The sequence below is a fragment of the Bactrocera oleae genome, chromosome 4, assembly GCF_042242935.1.
Source record: "Bactrocera oleae isolate idBacOlea1 chromosome 4, idBacOlea1, whole genome shotgun sequence".
NCBI classification, from domain to species: Eukaryota; Metazoa; Arthropoda; class Insecta; order Diptera; family Tephritidae; genus Bactrocera; species Bactrocera oleae.
In genome coordinates, this window is record NC_091538.1 from 35,764,785 (window position 1) to 35,785,679 (window position 20,895).

Here is a 20,895-nt window from a genome sequence, read left to right on the forward strand (position 1 = left end):
CTCAGATACTATATACATATGTACATCGACTAACTTTCAGAAAAAACGACATTCATATTTATTAAAATTATTTTTTTTGTTTTTCTAGTTTATGGTTGATCGCAAATATGATTATTTCAGGGACCGTAATCATTATAAGTTCTATTCTAAAAATAACGTAAAAATAATTATATATTGATTTTCTTCACAGATAATGATTAATTTTATAATAAATTATAAATAATACTTTTTTTATCAAAATAATGTTTTAGTTTACCACGCCCCATTTCCGTCCCTCTGAAAATTAGAAAATACTGAGTATTAAGTGTAATTTTGAGCAATGGGCAAATTTTTACACAGGATATATGTACATATGTCCTGTATGGTCCCTGGATTATTTGGTTGGATATTGATGTTTGGAATTTTCGTTGAAATTTACATACAAGTATACATTTGTATACAGTTTGTTAGCCATTCGTGCAAGTTTGTATGTATGCGATTGCGCATATCATAAAAAGTTTCACTTTAAAATTAGTCTATCCGTTTAAATGATTGCCGCTAAGGATTTTTACAACGAGCATTGATTTTTAAGTCAGAAAAAATAGCTAGATATATGTAATTTATGTTTATGATAATGAATTCTTCAATTTTCAACTCATTTATTAATATTTCAGATGTCAAGCCGGAACAGGTCGATGTATTGTGGACAAAGCACATAGAAATCAGTGTCAAGCTTGCCGCCTTAAGAAGTGCCTTCAAATGGGGATGAATAAAGATGGTCAGTATGAAATATTCGCTTAATATTATTTTACTGAACACAACAATGGATAGTTTAAAGTTAAAGATTCCCTTGTTCAATAAATTGAGAAATGCAACTCAAATTCGTTTATTTATATAGATATATTGGCAAATAACTTATTTAGTAACAAATATTTGATCCATAACACTATGCTTTGTAGAATGGAAGGAGACCAAGCTTTCATAGTTACTGTAAACGCAAATATTCTCTTTCTTTAGTGGTTTTTATTCAAAATAGTAACTAGGCGATACCGTGGTAAAATGTATTGTTAAAAGATCTTCTTTGGATATTTCATGAGCATGAAAAAAGCAATAACAGCCATTTTGGAAAATTATGATAGGCCCTCAATTTTAAATGCAGTATACAATATATCTTTGATAATATACATATGACGATTTTCAAGATATTTAATCGATAATTTTCTCCAAAAGATCTAAGGACTATTTAAATGGGAATATATCGTCCTTTATCGAGGTGTCTTAAAAATTTTGTTGCTTTTTACATATTAAAAGTATTTTACATTAAATAACTCAATAATAATTAATCCACCATATAACAATTTTTTTTAAACAAACTAATTCTTCATAATTGTTCCATAATCCGATACTTTTGTAATAAAGATTTCCCATAACTATAAATGAAAATATCGGGTTTTCCAAAGCGATGATATTATTTCTAAGTGTCGTTTCGGCCATTTTTAATATGTTATGATCGTAACTTTTTTTCATTGTATTCAGTAATGTTTACAATTTCATCATGGAAAGATATACATTAAACAACGTTCACAAATTATTCAATTTTATTATCAAAATAAATAAAAATTTTATTATCAAAAAACTTTTCGTGCGCTTTTGCCATTTTATGGTTGTAATAATCGTCAATGGAGAGCGATATAGATCTATGATAACCAGCTTTTATGGCCGTAATTGGAGGAAGTTGATCTTGACAACATGTCGTTTCAACAAGAGGGGCTACGTGCCACACAGCACGTGCAATAACCGAATTATTGCGAGAAAAGTTTGGAGATTCAATAATTTCAAGAAATTGTGAAATTGAATGGGTTCCAAGAAGTTATGATTTAACAGCATATTTGGTTATTTGAAGTCATTGGTTTTTAGCAATAAACCAGAAGTTTTAGAAGTCAATATTTAACGTGCCATCCGACTTGATTTAGTGGAAAAAGTACTCGAAAATTGGGTTCATCGAATTCGTTCTTTTGAAAGGCTTCCACGTCTGCATAACGCTTTTCTTTCATCGGCAAATGCAGTTTTCCGAAAAGGTAGAAGTCGCACGGTGCCATATCAGGTTAAAATGTGATTTTTGGTCAAATAATCGGCCACAAGTGTCGATCGATGAGACGGCGTATTGTCGTGCAACAAACGCCAATTTCCATCTTCGCGATATTCGGGCGAACACGTCGAATACGGGGCACCAAACACTTCAAAACTCCAAGGTAGAATACCGCATTTGGATTGGCGCGATTTTTTGGGTTTCGGCTCATTTCTCATTTATGTCCTCATGACCACTTTGAAAACGTTGAAACCACTCGTGCACTCTGCTACGGGATGGGCAATCATCGCCATAAGCTTGTTTCATCAATTGAAACGTTTCGGTAAAAGTTTTACCAATTTTAAAACAAAATTTAATGTTGGCTCTTTGTTCGAAGCTCATTTTCGCACCGATGACAAAAACATACTGACACTTAAACGCCAATAACTTCACTTCCAATAGATGAAATGTCATGAAGCTTTTACTTCTAACGCACTAGTCGACATATAGATGGCGCCACTAGAGTTTACTTTGTTACTCTTTTACTGTTTACTTTGAAACGCAGCTTGTAAATAACGTATATATTTGTAAATACATACATATATAATATGTATCGATTTTACTGATACATACATTCATATGTGTATGTATATTAACATGTTTATTATATTTTTTGTAACAGTCTAAAGAATTAGAGTGGATGTCATTCCTATACTATTTAAATCTATTTAAACATTTAAATGGCCAGTGGCGGTGGCACGTGACCTTTAAACAATTACGCATCTCCTCATGCAAACTCGTTCAAAATCAGCATGCCTAGTAAGGCATATTGAAATTACTGAGTATATAGCGTATGTAACCAGTACATTTTCTCACCTTTAAGGCTTAATAGCTGCTGTCATGTCGTGCATTTAGATTACAGGATGTATTCACTTGGAATTTCGATGACAAGTCATTATAAGTGCTGTGTGTGGTTAACACATCCCGAATTCATTTATTTTCCAATTACAGCAGTGCAAAATGAGCGACAGCCGCGAAACACAGCCACTATACGGCCTGAAACGCTGCGGGAGATGGAACACGGGCGAGCTTTGCGGGAAGCGGCCGTAGCTGTTGGAGTGTTTGGGTAAGAATTTTAGCTATAAAAATGAGCATGCATTCAATATAATATTTTCAATTTGAGCAATTTCATCCTTTAATTTCATTTTTTCTATATATTATATTTCAGACCACCAGTTCTGTTATCTCCACCATGCTATGGTTCTGGCCTACTACCACCTTCCTGTAAATTGATATTTTTTATGCACAACCCTTTAGAATATGTTAAATTTGATCTGCTATTTCAGCTTTATCGAATCTTCCAACAAATCGGCGATTACATCACAATCACATTTCCAAGGCATTACAACTTTCTTCAAATGTATCACAGGCAGGCGGTTTCTCTGTATTTAACAACAACCTTCAATTTTCTAAGGGTAACTCTTATAAGACCTCAATGGATCTTTCCAATGGAACAGTATCTGTGTCTACGAACTCAAGTAGTACAAATTCAATAGATCCGAGTTCCCCCATATCTGATACAGGTACATATTGGTATGCGCATTACATTATACATAATACTTTTTCTTATACATTATTTATTTTAATCAAAACACAAAATGAAAGATTGTAATTATTAGCTTTGTATCTTAGCTGCTAGTAGCTGCTAGCTATCAGGAAGGAGTAAATTGACAATACTCTCACAAAGAGCGAAATATCAAAAAAGTGAAAAAACGGAAAACCAGCAGTTACTAGCAACGAAATAGTAAAATGATGTTTTTTACAATCACTTCATATCAACAATTGAAAATCAATCAATAGAATTTTTATTTTCACAATTCAAAACAATAAAAATAAAAAACAATCAAAGCAAATGCGTCAAATATAGCTTGTATACACATGTGCTTTAACAGCTGTTTCTTCATATGGTAGCAAATATTTTCTGCTGGTAGAAATTCCACTAGCAGAAACTAGCAGCTCTCTCAGTTTTTTAATGCCCTCAACTTGTGCTCTCTTTTGTTAGTTTTTGCTAGATTTTGAGTTAAAAAACGCTTTTCCAGCAGAAACTTTGCTTTAAGATACAAACATATTAATTTTTTGGTCTAGTTTTTATATATAATATTGGTGATATATTAATATGCTTTCATACAGGATGGCTTACGAATCGTGTTACAAAACCAAACGTTATAACTTTATTTCTGTGTGTGTAATCGACTTACCTTTTTTTGTATTTGGCAGGTTATCATCTAATTTTTTTTAAAATTAATGCTTGGGTACCGAACAGAGGGTTTGCATAGTGCAGCGGTACCATGCTTTGCAGTCCGTCATTTCCATTAAAATTAAATTCAAACGTGATTTTGGCAGCTCTCTCCCGTGTAGATAGATTATTATGAGGTTTTTAAACATGTTTGACGAACCTGAAAGTATCGCAAGAAGACCGTACCATAGAGATCGGGTTCAAGAAACAATCGCGGCTGTTTCAATTCAGACAAATCCAAGAGCTTGGAGTTAGCAGACGGTCATTACAACGGTTAATTCATGATGACTTAAGCCTCTTTCCGTACAAAGTTCAAATAACAAGCCGGTTAAACCCTCTAGATTTGCCTATTCGACTGGAATTTTGCCAAAAAATTATTGAAATGGTCGAAGAAGACAATAACTTGATAAATTGCATGTTTTTGTCTGATGAGACCCATTTTGATCTAAACGGAAGTGTAAACAAGCAAAATTGCCGTATATGGAGTGAATCAAATTTATAAATAATCCACGAGAGGGAACTTCACCCAGAACGAGTCACTGTTTGGTGCGCAGTGTCCTCAAGGTTTTTTGTCGGGCCATACTTCTTTGAAGAAAACGATGTAACAGTAACTGTTAAAGGGGTACAGTTATTTAAAGATGTTGAATGAGTTTTTATACCCAGAACTGGGCCGAAGACGTATGTCTCTCAATAGCACTTGGTTCCAGCAAGATCGAGCTACTGCACACATATCCAAACCGGTTATTGCGAAGCTCCAACGAAAATTTGCAAACAAATTAATATCAAGAAACTCCCCTTTCCACTGATCCCCAAGGTCACCTGACTTGACTGCACCAGTTTTTTTTTGGTGTTATGTCAAACAAGAGGTGTACAAGATAAAACCCAGCAATCTGAATGAATTGAAGCAGTTCATTAAATCGATAAGTGAGGCAATCCCGAATTCAACCCATCAAGCCACAATGAATAATTTTCTAATTAGGTGTCGCATATGCTTGGCTGAGCATTGAGGTCATTTACGGTCCAAAATTTTTAAAAATAATTATATAAAATAAAATTGATAAAAAAATTGCATTGATTAATTGATTAGAAAAAGATTTTACGGCTTGTTTTTGTAGTACAATTCATGAGCCACCCTGTATATGTACGTATGTATATTTTAAAACGGGTTTCCGATTGAATTATAAATTACACAGGCCAACAAAAAAAAATTTTTTTTTGCGCATGGGTTTTACTTAATATATAATAGTTTCATAAGCAAATACTAAAAGGAAAAGACGATAACAAATCGAAAATATTTGCTTTTTAAACAAGGGCTGTTGCCATCAAAAGAGATTGAAGAGCCCGGGATATAGTTTTTCTTGCATCGCTCATTGTGTACAGTATGGGTTTGCAAATTACAGAGAAATAATGTGTTTCATAATTTTGTTTCCTGTAATAACCAGTAAAAATATCTTCGAGGAGTTGTTAACGAGGCGCGGACTCGTTTTGCTATATTGGAGGCGAATTTATTACAATGAGAAAGAATAAGTAATATTTAACCAAAAATGTAAAGATTTGCGAAGCATATCAAGCTTACTTTAATCTACCTGGTTAAACACAGGACAAAAAAGAGACTCTTCATGTGTCATGTAACTTTCAGACATATTCTGGATGGTGACTTTATTTCCTTTTTTTATAATAATTATTACCTATTTCGATAACATTAATTGGAATATAATATTGTAAAGAATTTTTTTATAAATTGTCTACCTTGTAACTCACTCTTAAGTTCCTAGTGATCGAACTCAAGAGTTAAATAAAAGTCCCTATTTAATGCTCTACACTTATTCTTATTTCTAATTCCAACAACTTAACACTTATTACTCGTTATTCGAGCTTACAACTTATTGCTAATAGCTCTTTACTAAGCATCACTCTAATTACAACTATGTCTGTGACATATTTACAATACCAAACGCTGCAAGCCGTTCCAGATGAACTACCTTCATAGGTAGGTCATCCAACCCTCAGAGTTCATAGCCTTTATTGCTTATAATTTTAGTTCGTTGTCCCACCATAGCACGTATATCCCTCATCTCCTCTTCTAGGATGCTGTTGACTTCCTTAGCATTACTTCCTCCGTTGGCGTTAATTCCAAACTTCAAATCAATCGGTAGCCGAAAATCGTTACCAAAAATTACCCAGCTTCTGGCACATCTCCTGAATTAAAGCTGATTCAAAATTTATCCCTTGGTCAGAATGTAATTCTATTGGAATACCATGTCTCGATACCCAATTGTTGCTTCCAGGTCAGGAATTGCGTATTGCTGAAATAGTCCATGTCTACTAAAACCTAATATATTGATAGGAAATGGACCAACTACATCCATGGTAATTCGTTCAGATGGAGCACCTGAATTGTTCTGCTACATCTGACCATGACTCCTTAGCCTCTACCCTTTAGCTGGAATGCACTCGGCACAATTGTCGATCCACTCCGTAACTGATTGAGGACAAGAAACCCAATAAAATATTTTGTTTTAATTTCTCCAAAGTTTTGGGGATACCCACGTGTCCTTCACTTGGACCATTGTGCAGTTCGTTGAGAACTTCGGAGTTCTTACTTTCCAAACAATAATCAGAGCTCGGGAACTTTGCCTATCTTCACCCATACGCGATGCAAGCAGCCAGACACTAACTTTAAACTATTCCATTGTGCCCAATATGCCTTTGCGACTGGACTTTCTGTAGCTATTTCTCCTCTCGTTGGAATTTTGCTCATCTCCATTCAATGTATTACACATTTTCTGATGCTTATCGGACATCTATACTGTCTTTTTTAGCCTCAGAAAGATAGGAAAGTCATAACTTTGGAGTCTTTCAATCCACCGTGGCAACTGTTATTGTCGGACATCTATAATGTATTCTTTGGCCTCAGAAATATAGGAAAATCGTAACTTTGGAGTTTTTCAATCCACCGTGCCAACTATTTTTCTGGGTTCCTAAATTATAGATGTCATTTTAATGCTACATGATCTGTCCTCACCCGAAATCGCTAGCCATAAAGGTACTTATGAAAATTTTTGAGCACTTCACGAAAGCCAGTAATTCCCTCCGAGTTACACAATAATTTCTCTATGGCTTGTTTATTGTCTGGCTGGACTAGCATCCGTATCCAAATTAAGCGCTGATCCTGGGACCGGATATGCTAATATTGGCGCAGTACTTAACCTTTTCTTCAGAGTTTGGAAACCCACTTACTGTTTATTATTCCATTCAAAATTTCAAAATTCCAAAAATTTCAAACGAATCGTCGATAATAAATACGAAGTCCAAGGAAACTCCGCAATTCAAGTAAATTTTTAGGAGTGTGCCTCTCTTTTACTGCCTCTGTCTTTGCATTAGTTGTGCAAATGCTATCCGTGGTCACTTTGTGTCCTAAGTAGCTTACTTCCTTTATGAAAAGGGAACACTTCCTCGGGCTCAGCTTTAGACCAGCGTTAGCTATCCGTTGGAAAACCTCTTCAAAGTTCTTCAGGTGTTCATCGAAGGTTTTACAGAACACGATAATATTGTCGAAGTATACCAGACAGGTCTTGCACTTCTTTTAAGTTTCTCAACTACAGGTGAGCTCCATGGACTCTCTGACCGCTTTCGCTCATTTCACATATGGTGTGGCTTACAACTTCACGGTTTGTTAAAGGAACGCTTCGAGAAGCCTGGCGTATTGCGCTTATTTCGCTCGAGATGTCGTTTTTATTCATGGAATCTTCCTCAAGACTTCTTTCGCAATTTATCACGGCCTCAATCTCTGGACACTGCAATAATATAGCTCCTTTGGAGATTTTGATTGGAGACTTGCACTCATTAATTATTATTAACTCTTATAGAACACGTTTATCTTGTCTTGTCATATGCAATGTTTTCCTATAAGTAAGTTTTGCGTAGATTCTTCTGTGGCGTCAAAAACCCACATCTTGTTTGTCCCATAGTCTTCATCAATTTATGCCCAAATAACTGCTTCTGATTTTGGTGAAATCTGCTGGCTCTCTGTTATTGTCACTCGTCTAACGTTGTACTTGTTATCGTAACCGAAGATTATGATGATTATGATTCCTTCATTCGCTAGAAAGTCTACCTTAATCATGACTTTTTCGACAATATCTACCACCATGAAATTGTGTACCACCTCTTTTTTTTAATCACGATCTCGCACGTCAGTTTTCCGAGAACTTGGGTATCTTTGCCCCAGCTAACGGTCTCACTTTTTTATTAACCAGATTCTAATTCTACTTGATGAGCTTTAAATGTTCGATTGCTAAGTAGCGATGCAGTTTCTTGTGTCAGAGCATACGGAACGGTTTCCGCAAATGTCATTTTTGGACATGCTAACAGAGCGAAGCGTGTAGTGTTATCTCGTATTCCATTAACGAAGGTTTGCAAGTAGCTAAGAGAGCTAACCTCTCAATCTCTTTAGAAAACTCCCGCAAAAGCTCATTGGGTTTCTAGCGATGATTTTGCAACTTGATTGAGAAGATCTGCTTCCTGTGCTCACTACCTACCCGTGTATCCATATCTTTTAACTTTGCTCTTTCATTTGTGCTGATATACGTGTATCTTGCGCTTTTCTTTTTTCTACTTTTAAATTGTGTCGTTATTTGCGTTGACATCTGCGACATTGCAGTCAAACACGTGTCCATGTCCATAACTTTTTATGAGCATTCAGCTTCGTCAACACTAATGTTTTCGGCTTCCATGTCCTCTCGCAACCGTGATTGTAATTCGGCTTCAATTCTATTAGTTGTCAAACCACGTTGCTCCAGCTCCTTTTTTAATTATCTTAAGGTCGTTAAACTTAGCCATTTTCAAATAATTATCTCCTTGGGGATTTATTTGATAATCCCAGTTCTGACACCAATCGTAACGGATTGCTCGATAAATCGTCTACCTTTTAAATTACACTTGAGGTCGATCACTAGATTGTTAAATAAAAGTTACAATTTAATTCTATACACTTATCTTTATTTCTAATTCCAACAACTTAACACTTATTACTCGTTATTCGAGTTTACAATTTATTGATTATAGATTAATAGCTCTTTATACGGCAACACCCTAATTAGAGCTGTGTCCGGCAGCCTTTATATAGTAGATTGTTAACAAAACTTCGCCACGCGAACATTTTGGCAACTACGAATTACGTTTTATTGTAGTCTGATACCGAGGTGAAAAAAGAGCAATGAAGTTGGCAGGGCCGAGAATTTGGAGGGAACCAGGTGATCATCTTTCAAATATTTGAAGAATTTTTCCCTAAAGATGCATATGTTACATTCTCATTTAGATAAATTTAAAGACAATATGAGAGATTATTTGCAGAACAAGGAGAACCCTTTCATTAAAATATAATGCAATTTAAGAGACGTTACCAAGGCCAGTATACAGTATTGGGGACTATATTTAGGGGTTAATAAAAGAAACTTCTGCGGAACATTTCAGGAAAAGTAAAACTGTTCAATTTCAAAGGAGGTTTTGGAGTCTATTTTAAAATGTCTATTGCATATTTTAATAAATTATTTATAGTATGTAAAATTTTTGTGTATTTTTCTTGAGTTGAATTTTTTCTTTTTTTATACATAAAAGCAAACGCAGAACTTTTTTTATTCTTACTCTTATTTACAATGCGCGAAATAAGTATGTGGGTCAACCGTTTTTCGCTTTGGATATTTTAGAATCCACGCTACAGTTAATGTTATATGAGTTATTAATTTCTAACTACTAACATAAATACATCATTCAACAAACAATATACTTTGTTTGTGAAAATTAAAATGGGACAAGTAATTCTGTATCAGTTTAATAGTCTATATGTTTTTTTATACTCTCGCAACCTGTTGCTACAGAGTATAATAGTTTTGTTCACCTAACGGTTGTTTGTATCACCTAAAACTAATCGAGTTAGATATAGGGTTATATATATATAAATGATCAGGATGAAGAGACGAGTTGAAATCCGGGTGACTGTCTGTCCCTCCGTCCGTCCGTCCGTCCGTGCAAGCTCTAACTTGAGTAAAAATTGAGATTTCTTTATGAAACTTGGTATTCATGTTTCTTGGTATCGTGAGACGGTTGGTATTGCAAATGGGCGTAATCCACTGCCACGCCCACAAAACGCCATTAATCAAAAACAAATAAATTGCCATAACTAAGCTCCGCAATAAGATACAAGACTGTTATTTGGTACACAGGATCACATAAGGGAGGGGCATCTGCATTTAAAACTTTTTTAAAAAGTGGGCGTGGTCCCGCCTCTAATAGGTTTAGTGTGCATATCTCCTAAACCGCTAACGCTATAATAACAAAATTCACTGGAAGCAAATTTTTCTAGCACTTATATTGACGGTGTGAAAATAGTTGAAATCGGGTGGCAACTGCGCCCACTCCCCATATAACGGTACTGTTAAAAACTACTAAAAGCGCAATAAATCAAGCACTAAACACGCCAGAGACATTAAATTTTATCTCTGGAATGGTATGAGATGACTTTATAGGAACCGCGTTCAAAATTAGACAGTGGACGTGGCACAGCCCACTTTTCGGTGAAAACCCATATCTCGAGATCTGCTTAACCAATTTCAACAAAATTCGGTACATAACGTTCTTTTCATATTTCTATATTATAGTGGTCGAAATCGGAATACAAACACGCCTATTTCCCATATAACACCATTTTAAATTCCATCTGATTCTTTCACTTTCCACTATGCATATCAAGCAACAATGATTATATCGTGGTAAAACTTTGCGTGAATAATACGTTTAAAGTATGCCACCTTGTGACCAAAAATTGTCTAAATCGAACCAAAACTGTTCAAGCCACTAAGTACTAAATATGTGGACCCCAACCGAAAATATCAGCCAATCCACAAAGAAATCTCAAACGAGTATACCATTTGACTTTGCGAGAGTATAAATTGTTCGGTTACATCCGAACTTAGCCCCTTCTTACTTGTTTTTTTGTAAATTTTTGAAACTCAGATATGATTATTGTAATTAATATGACCTTTTTTGTTATTTATTACTCAAGATATACGAAATGACATTCCAGTTTCTTTGAATGCCAGTATTTAGGATTGGTCCTCAATAGTAAGTTGGGTACCGCGTGGCGTTTCGGCATAAATATTGATTTGAAGCAAGCGTTATATTTATTTATGCTAATAGTTACCATCTTTGATATAAATATACAAGAAAGCACATATCTGGTCAATCAATTTGCAAACGATGTGCAGGGAATTGCGCCAACAATGAACTGTCCCATATAATAATAATAATAATAATAATATCTAGGCCGAAAATTATGAAAAATTTCACACCAACAATATTACATGTAATTTTTGAACTAAGTGTTCATACCTTTAAGTTAAGTAAGGCCACTGAAAATATGTCCAACACCAAAAACCAAAATAGCGGTGAATCAACATACTTGTATTACTATTGCATTCAAATATAGTCCCATATATTTATTTCACGCACTGTATTTGCTGTCTTGTCAATATGATATACTTCCTCGCAATATTATTCTTTTTTTTAATGACCTTACCTTTATTTAAGTTTTAGATAAAAATCCTGTAGGAGGAAGTGTTTCGTCTATAAGTTCGACCAGTTCTGTCCATGACAATGATAATGATGGTAAATAAACTCACACATACATATATCGTACGTCAGCTACATTCGAAGTTTTCATTATTTTTAGTATAAATAAACACCCACATTAAAAAAATTCTATGGTAAAATGGTGGTTAGAACACTGGCAAGTTCGTCGTGAAATTTGTAGACAGATATAAATGTGCTGGTACTACAAAATTATGAATGTCAGTATTCAAACCACTGCATAGTTCACCAGAAGCTCTGCTTTGAAAAAAATCAGATTAAAAAATCTAAAGCTATGATAATTACTAGATTTATAACTTTTGAAAAAAATTTCAAACTTCTTAAAATACAATGTACTGATCGTACTCGCTCTTATAGCGTTTTCTTTTCTCGATGAAAAAGTGAAATAACCAACTCATTTGCAATATCTACTAATGAGCTTATCAAACTGATCGATTCACCACAATTAGTAGAAGAACTTGATTTTAAATATATAACAAAAACGAAAAATAAACATCGCGTGTTTTTTTTTTTTGTGAGAAAAGAAACCGCTATTAGTATCTAATTAAAATATGTTATATGTAAATTTAACATCCATTGCCCGAGATTTACAGAGTAATGTTATTTGTACGAATTTTGACTTAGTTTATTTCAATTTGTAAAATAGACATGGATTAAAAGTGGTTTCATAAAACGTCTGACCTGCGTTATTAAATATACAATATTTTATGTAGCTTTAAAAAATATGATTACCATAAATTTGTGTCTTTAAGATGATTCCATCGATGTTACCAATGATGAAGAGCCTCTGCGGAATGAAAAACTAGATTGCCATTTTACGATACCGACATTTGTACCACAAAACTTGTACGTTCAGCCGCATGAGACAGTTTATGAAACCAGTGCTCGCCTTCTCTTTATGGCCGTAAAGTGGGCAAAAAATTTACCAAGTTTTGCGAGTCTGTCCTTCCGAGATCAGGTAATCTTTTTTATAAATAAAACTTAAGTGATTACTAATGCTGGCAAAACAATATAGTGTAGGTATATGACCAAGTAACTAGCATCTTTTGAAATATAAATCTGAATCTAATATCTTATTCATATATAATACATATATTCACATATTATAATAAGTAAACTTTATTTTAAGAAATCAGAAAATTTTGAAAAATGGTGAAAACGAAATTGAAATATTAATTAACTGACCTGAATTGGCTGACCTTATCAGAAATTTTGAAATACGGTCTAAGTAATGGTATATATGGTATAACATCATATTAGGTGTTTTTTTCATTACCAAAAAACAGAAATATTAAGTGAAGAACACAATATTTCTCTGTGCAAACCGCCATTGTATATCAATTGAGCCTTAAATTAAATTAATAGTAAAACCTCAAACGTTCATCGGATATTAATAAAATCTTTTTATATGTAACTAATTTCTATTACAATTAAACGCTTTAATATATAACTAAAGTGAAACATGCCAAGTGCAAATACTAAAATCGTTTCTTACTTTAATCCATACAATGGCTTCACTACAATAACAAATAATGAAAAATGATGTGTCCATATGCCGTTTGTTACTCATAGACTGTTGAATCTCTAGGGTCGACTCTTGAACAACCCGCATTATATTGTGCAACAAACTATATTGCCCTTATTAAGCTTTCTTGAGTACCCAACCTAATGTAGTGAATGTATTACTTGTTTTCTTTTTTATTTGTTTTTACACTCTAAATACCTATTAAAGGTATTGATCACTACCTCCAAATACTAAGGTTTGGTTGTTGTCCCTAAGAGGTCACTCCACAATGTAATTCCTGGATTAGTGGATAGGTGAACTGTGACTATCTTCCTGTATAATTAATTTTTTTTTATTTACAATATGTATAAGGTATTATGTTTTCTCTTTACTTAATTTTAGGTCATTCTCTTAGAAGAATCATGGTCGGATCTTTTTCTACTCAACGCCATTCAATGGTGCATTCCCTTAGACCCTACTGGATGTACTTTATTCTCAGTTTCAGAACACTGCAATAATTATGACACTACGCAAGAAACTGAGAATTGTGTTACTAAAGAAGAAGTAAGTTGGTATATAATTATTGATTTTATACCATTGTATTTTCATATTTATATACAAGTATCGGGTATTATTTCCCAATCATGTAAATAATTTTCAGTAAAAAAAAAAAACAAAAAATACTTTATAGGTACAAATAATTCCCTCCATTACTTTCAGTACTATTGAATATTTTGAAATTGTTATTTAACACATTTTTTAAAGCATAAAATTTTCAATTTAATTTAATTTTCAATAATACATATGGGATAATATAATATCTAATATAAGTATTAATATATTTAAATATTTTCTAGGTAGCCGCCAGTGTACGGACATTACATGAAATTTTCTACAAATATAAGGCAGTTTTAGTTGATCCCGCTGAATTTGCATGCATGAAAGCAATAGTTTTATTTCGGCCCGAAACCCGGGGGCTCAAAGACCCCGCCCAAATAGAAAACCTCCAAGACCAAGCTCATGTAAGTATTAAAAATGGGTTTTACACACTTATAATAACGTTCATTAACATATTACATTTTTTATGTTATTATTAATGTATATATACCTATATAATCGAAATTAAGTTCTTATATGCAAGCTTCTTTATTTGTGAAGTGTATTCTAGCATCGGTTCAACCAAGGTTAACGTTTTTATACTCTCGCAACCTGTTGCTACAGAGTATAATAGTTTTGTTCACCTAAGAGTTGTTTGTATCACCTAAAACTAATCGAGTTAGATATAGGGTTATATATATATAAATTATCAGGATGAAGAGACGAGTTGAAGTCCGGGTAACTGTCTGTCCGTCCGTCCGTCCGTGCAAGCTCTAACTTGAGTAAAAATTGAGATATCTTTATGAAACTTGGTATTCATGCTTCTTGGTAGCGTGAGACGGTTGGTATTGCAGATGGGCGTAATCGGACCACTGCCACGCCCACAAAACGCCATTAATCAAAAACAAATAAATTGCCATAACTAAGCTCCGCAATAAGATACAAGACTGTTATTTGGTACACAGGATCCCATTAGGGAGGGGCATCTGCAGTTAAACTTTTTTTTAAGTGGGCGTGGTCCCGCCCCTAATAGGTTCAATGTGTATATCTCCTAAACCGCTAATGGTATAATAACAAAATTCACTGGAAGCAAATGTTTTTAGAACCTCTAATGACGGTGTAAAAATCGGGTGACAAGCCCGCCCACTCCCCATTTAACGGTACTGTTAAAAAATACTAAAAGCGCGATAAACCAAGCACTAAACACGCCAGAGACAGTAAATTTTTAATTAAAGTATGCCACCTTGTGACCAAAAATTGTCTAAATCGAACCAAAACTGTTCAAGCCCCTAAGTACTAAATATGTGGACCTCAGTGCCTATAGTTGACCTTCTACCGAAAATATCAGTCAATCCACAAAGAAATCTCAAACGAGTATACCATTTGACTTTGCGAGAGTATAAAATGTTCGGTTACATCCGAACTTAGCCCTTCCTTACTTGTTTTGTTTAAATATTGTAGATGTTATGATGACTTCAGGTTTTGCGATATTTCATTTTCTGATATTTATGTGGAAGTTATTAATGTAATAAAAGAAATTTAATTTCATAATGTTTATTGGTGATCTATAATTTACCTTGTTTCACATGGAAGCCTATGGAAGATTTTGGACTCAGGTTAGCTGATAATTTTATTAAGTTTTCTACAGTTCAGTTTAGTTTTAGTATAATCTTTGAGTTTTATTAAAGGATTATTTGCCATCCTGCTTTAGATGGCTGTAGAAATTATTGGCATTCTTCTTCTATATATTGTTATTTATATTCGGTTCAACTTTGGAAAAACTAATTCAAAAAAATAAATTAGGAACTATATAATTTAACTTAGGTTAATTATAACGAAATTACTTAAATAAGTGTTTGTTAATTCCAGAATTTAGTTTATTTGAAAAATATGATCCAAAACATATTGTTACGAGAATACAATGTACAACATTTTATCTTCTTTCAGAGTTTCTGGCGTAGAAATAGTTTAAGTATTCAAAAAAATTTTTTCTAATTGGATTTCTCAAAATTCAAATTATTTTTACAGTTATTGTCAATATAGTTGGGTGTCAAATCGACCGAGTTAGTCTTAACTTAAAACTTTAAACGCTTGATTCTCGAAACTACTTTTTTCGATGCCGTCGTCTTGATATCTCAAGTTCTAATCAATCGATTTACTAAAAATTCAGCACGAATGTGGTTTAAATATCTCTCTATCGTATGAATCAACTATTAATTTGAAATTCAATTTTTAATTTGTAATATATTTAAAAACTCGAGAAAGTTTAGAAATTAGTGAAAAAATCTTTATTTTTAAGTAGCCAATTTATGATATAATTTTTCAGTTTTGTTGGTTACGATAATGACATTTGTACTTATCAAGAATCCGTCATTGTTTTATTTTTGAAATGACCACATCGGTAGAAACGTGAGAGGGGAAAACTCTCTTGCCTTTCATGACTCGACTAATTCCGCATTTATGCGGATTACGCCCTTCGCGTCGGTTCGGGGGAGAAAAGGTTGGGTTTTTTTTTTTTACTAAATTTATCTCGGAAGCAAAAAGTAGTAATGACTAAGTGAAGAGAAGTTTATAAAATGAGTTAATATGATGCAAATATTGTTGAAATTCATTTACAATTTTGTCGAATTATTAGTTTTTAATTCCAATCTCAGTCAACCTCTAGCTGAGCACTGTTAAAACTTTTCACAGCATGAAACACAGCAAAAAAAGTACATGTTAAACATTTGCCGCTAACCACTAATAGTGAGCGCATCTTGGTACTTTCTGGAAAGTGGATAGCATTAGTAGTTTAGTGTATGCCAGCTTATTTGTGGAATGCTTATCCAAAGTTCAAGTTTTTTGATTTGATCGATTCCAAAGTTCAATTTGAAATTGTTTAGAGTACATTATTAGTTACATGTAATAAAAGAAGCCTATGGTTGTTAATATTTTCACACAGATGAGATAATTTGATTAAAATAGTTCTGTTTGCCGACTCACAGCTTTGAATAAAAAAATTTTAAAAGAAAAACTGATCTTGTGGAAATGTATTTTTAATGAAAACTTCAAATTCTATTGGCTTTTACTCGGACCCGCGCTCATTATTCACGTCGATCAGACAACTTTAAACGCGTTTTTTCAAAAGTAGTGTTTTTTTTAGTTTTGGGGCGATTCTGAAATAAATATTTAAATTGTTGTAAAAAACATCTTTTTAATTCGCTGTCATTTTGCCAGATTTTTAAATGTTCTAAACAGCTTGTGTCTAGACTAGGGTCTAGGTTTGTAAATATTAAATACAATTTTTTTTTTTGGTTTCAAAGTTCTGTAGCTGAAATTTCTTGCCACGAAGTCGAATACGTCGCACCGGTCAAGAACGCGTCAAGGTCAAATTAAAAAATATATATTGTTTTTTTCTATTTCTAAGTTTAAGAATAAATCAATGAAATAAACAAAATTTGGTTCAAATATTAATTGTAGTTTTTTTGTTATCCATCGTCAAGCATAGGCCTGAAATTTGAGCTCGAAGCTGCCTGAAGGGGCCGTTTTAATAATAGCATATCGGTGAATCGCGAAAAGTGCTTAGTACGTACTTATCGTACGTATACATGGGTGAAAAAATTGGGTATTGTTACTTGTAGATTGGTACAATGATTATAGTAAAACAACAAACTAGTCTCATGGAATTTTACTAGTTTTTGGGGAGAGCGGATTTTAAATATTTGATTAGTGATATAGGTAATTATAGGAATGGTTGAAATAAATATCATGCCTGTGATATACTTGTAGTCTTACGTTTCGCCTCTAGTTCAAATTATTATGGAAATACATAGGTATGTACATCCCTGCTAGTACTACTATAATTAGGATGTTTATCTTTGCTCATCTTCTACTTTACTCAAATTGCCTAAAGGAGAGCCAACATGGTTAAAATAATTAATATTTTTAGGATTTTATTTGGTGAACAGAACGAGAGTACAAACATAGTTTCTCTTGAATTTTACAACAGCTCATAATTTTCTTACAAAAGTATTTTTACGAGTTTTCAATTTTAATGTTTAATGTTTTCTTCTAGGTGATGCTATCTCAACACACAAAATCGCAGTTTCTTACACAGATCGCACGATTTGGTCGTCTACTCTTGATGCTGCCTCTTTTACGAACTGTAAATTCTCATAAAATCGAACTAATATATTTTCAACGTACAATTGGAAATACGGCAATGGAAAAAGTGCTCTGCGATATGTATAAGAACTGAAATGATGGCTTTTTAAATATATTTGTATACATAAATATGTACATACCTACATATACTAATATTTCTTACAGTACGAAGATGTGTGTTCCTATACCAAGAATAAGTAATTATATAATAGAAGAGCGGTTTGTATGTATGATTATTTCCGCTCTTAACTTTTATCTTAAAAGAAAAGGAAGCTAACCTTTAATCTGAAATCCGGTTGTCTAATTGCATACATACATATTGCATCATACTTAAAATTCTGTTTTGACTAATGGTGCGGAAAATTGTGTGTCTTATTGTTAAAATCATCTGTTATATCACGTCATCCAATTAGGTTCAAGTATCCGTCAAAAGCTTAATTTAAAAGACTTCTCGCACATATTACAGTTTGAAAAGATGTTAAATGTCACGATGTATAATTGCAGCAATCGAAAAAATACTTTACACAAATTGTGTATCTCATATATAACATCTGTGATTCTAAAATAATCGAAACCTGTACATATCTTTCTCTACTATATACGACGGTTTACTGTATATCGTCATCTAAAATGCAATACAGCTTTTTTCTTTTCGTTAATTTACAGAAAAAGGTAAAAATGGTATAAAATAGAAACTACTCACATTGAAACAAAATTTGAATTATGCTTACAACATATGTATGTACGTAAATGATGTAGTGAAACGTAATCAATAAAAAATCAATTTCGAATTTTTGGATGATGCGTTGTTTTGCATTTTAGTTGACGATATATATGTAAGTATATTGTTTAATAGAATGTGAAATAGTGAGAGTCTTGTTTGAAGTCAAAAATTAATGAAAGCGGTCTATATACAAGTATATCGATTTCTTTGAATACCCATTATAATGATTTTCTTAACTACATAAATTAATAACTAATTTATCTTTATTTCGAATATTTTAGTTAGCGCGGGAGATTTATCAAAAGTAAATAAAAGAGAAAATTACAATGTTTGATATTAAAACTAGAAAATGAATGTAATGAAGTCAGTATAAGTTAATATGACACCAAAAATAACAATTGTTGAAGTCATTCGTATACCTAGAAATATTTGATATATATTTGGGATGGCCGGTAAAATCGTTCAATTAACTTCTTTCACCCAGACGCGTTATATTGTTGATTCTTTATTAAATATCGTAGTCTCAAGTTACGACCCACTTATAGCATTCACCTAAATCAAAAGATTAAGCTATAGTGCACATTTTTGTTGTATTCAAAAATATTAATATTGGGAAATTCTCATGACAGTACGACTTTATAAATATTCTTATAACCATATAAAATTTGGCGCCATATAAATACTTTCTAAAAACTAAATTGCGGAACACACACGTATGTAAATAAATACAAATATACGTACAGTCTTCTATAAAGTTTATACCTCCATAACTACCAACATTATAAAAGTTTGTGAGTAATAGAATATTTGTTAAAAATACTGTTAAAACTTCAAGTTCTAATAAGTAAAAAATTAAAATGTATGTATACCGTATGTATTAGGTAGTAGTTTTCATTTACAAAATAAATAAGTCAAAGAATGCCTTACCGAAACTTTTTTGCATGCGTTATTTAAACCTAAACCCAGAATTGTGTCGTATTCGTTTTTTTATGTATTCGCAATTTCATGCAACAGAGTACAATAGTTTTGTTCATCTAACGGTTTATTGCAACACCCAAAACTAATCAAAATAGATATGATCAGGATAATTAGTTGAGTGCCGTGCGGTTGTCTATCCGTCGGCCCGTTCGTTCGTTCGTCTATGCAATCGATAACTGGATTAAAAAATAAGATTTCTTAATGAAACTTCGTATATGCGCCTTGGCAATTACTATATATCCACAAAATGCCCTCAATCGAAAACCTATAAAATGCTACAACTGAGCCGCAAATGAGGATACGAGTTGTAATTTGTAAATTTCACACCCAACATGGTACGGAAGGGCTTTACAGAAATCGGTGTACAAATCAGACAATTATGTGGCAGCGACCAGTTTTATGTGAAATTTCATAAATCGGACAACAATCCCCTTTACTTTACAGTACATATATGGTAAATCAGTCATCAATGAAAAGAGTGGAATTCTACTTAAATATCCCGGATACAAAGCAAAATATAATAATAAAACTTAGTGAGTTCATCCATATTAATATTATAAAAGTGAATGTAAGTATTATATGTTGGTAACGCTTGTACGCCGATACCACGTAACCGATAATCATGAAACTTTATAGCCATACGAGTATGTCTAATGGTATTAGAAAGTATTTTTTATTAAAAAGAAAATATGAATATTTTTTACGAATTGTGAAAAACATTACTTTGGCAGATCATATCTGTTTGTAAAATAAATTTGAAAATTAAAAAAATTATTTTGACAGATATTATTGTTTGTCGAAAAGTTTTCAAAATGTAACAAAACAAAAATTCATCAAAAATAAATCAGACAAAATTGGGGATTTATGGTTATTACCACCAACAAGAAAAGGATCATCGCTTTATAGTATTCGTTCATATACGATGTATTTACTTATTGGTTTTTGTTAATAATTTCTAA

At 32.9% G+C, this 20,895-nt stretch overlaps 1 protein-coding gene across 1 annotated transcript in view; it reads left to right on the forward strand.

Annotated features, from left to right (window-relative positions):
* Hr51 (Hormone receptor 51) overlaps positions 1-19,890 on the forward strand; it is a 60,381-nt gene extending 40,491 nt beyond the window's left edge. Inside the window, exons 3-11 of the mRNA XM_036372795.2 lie at positions 654-757; positions 3,059-3,173; positions 3,276-3,331; positions 3,394-3,630; positions 11,931-12,008; positions 12,743-12,948; positions 13,897-14,058; positions 14,352-14,516; positions 18,146-19,890. Of these exons, the coding sequence (XP_036228688.1) occupies positions 654-757; positions 3,059-3,173; positions 3,276-3,331; positions 3,394-3,630; positions 11,931-12,008; positions 12,743-12,948; positions 13,897-14,058; positions 14,352-14,516; positions 18,146-18,328 (1,306 nt within the window). The 3' untranslated portion in view covers positions 18,329-19,890. The remainder of the gene's footprint in view (positions 1-653; positions 758-3,058; positions 3,174-3,275; positions 3,332-3,393; positions 3,631-11,930; positions 12,009-12,742; positions 12,949-13,896; positions 14,059-14,351; positions 14,517-18,145) is intronic.
* The last annotated feature ends 1,005 nt before the right edge of the window (positions 19,891-20,895 follow it).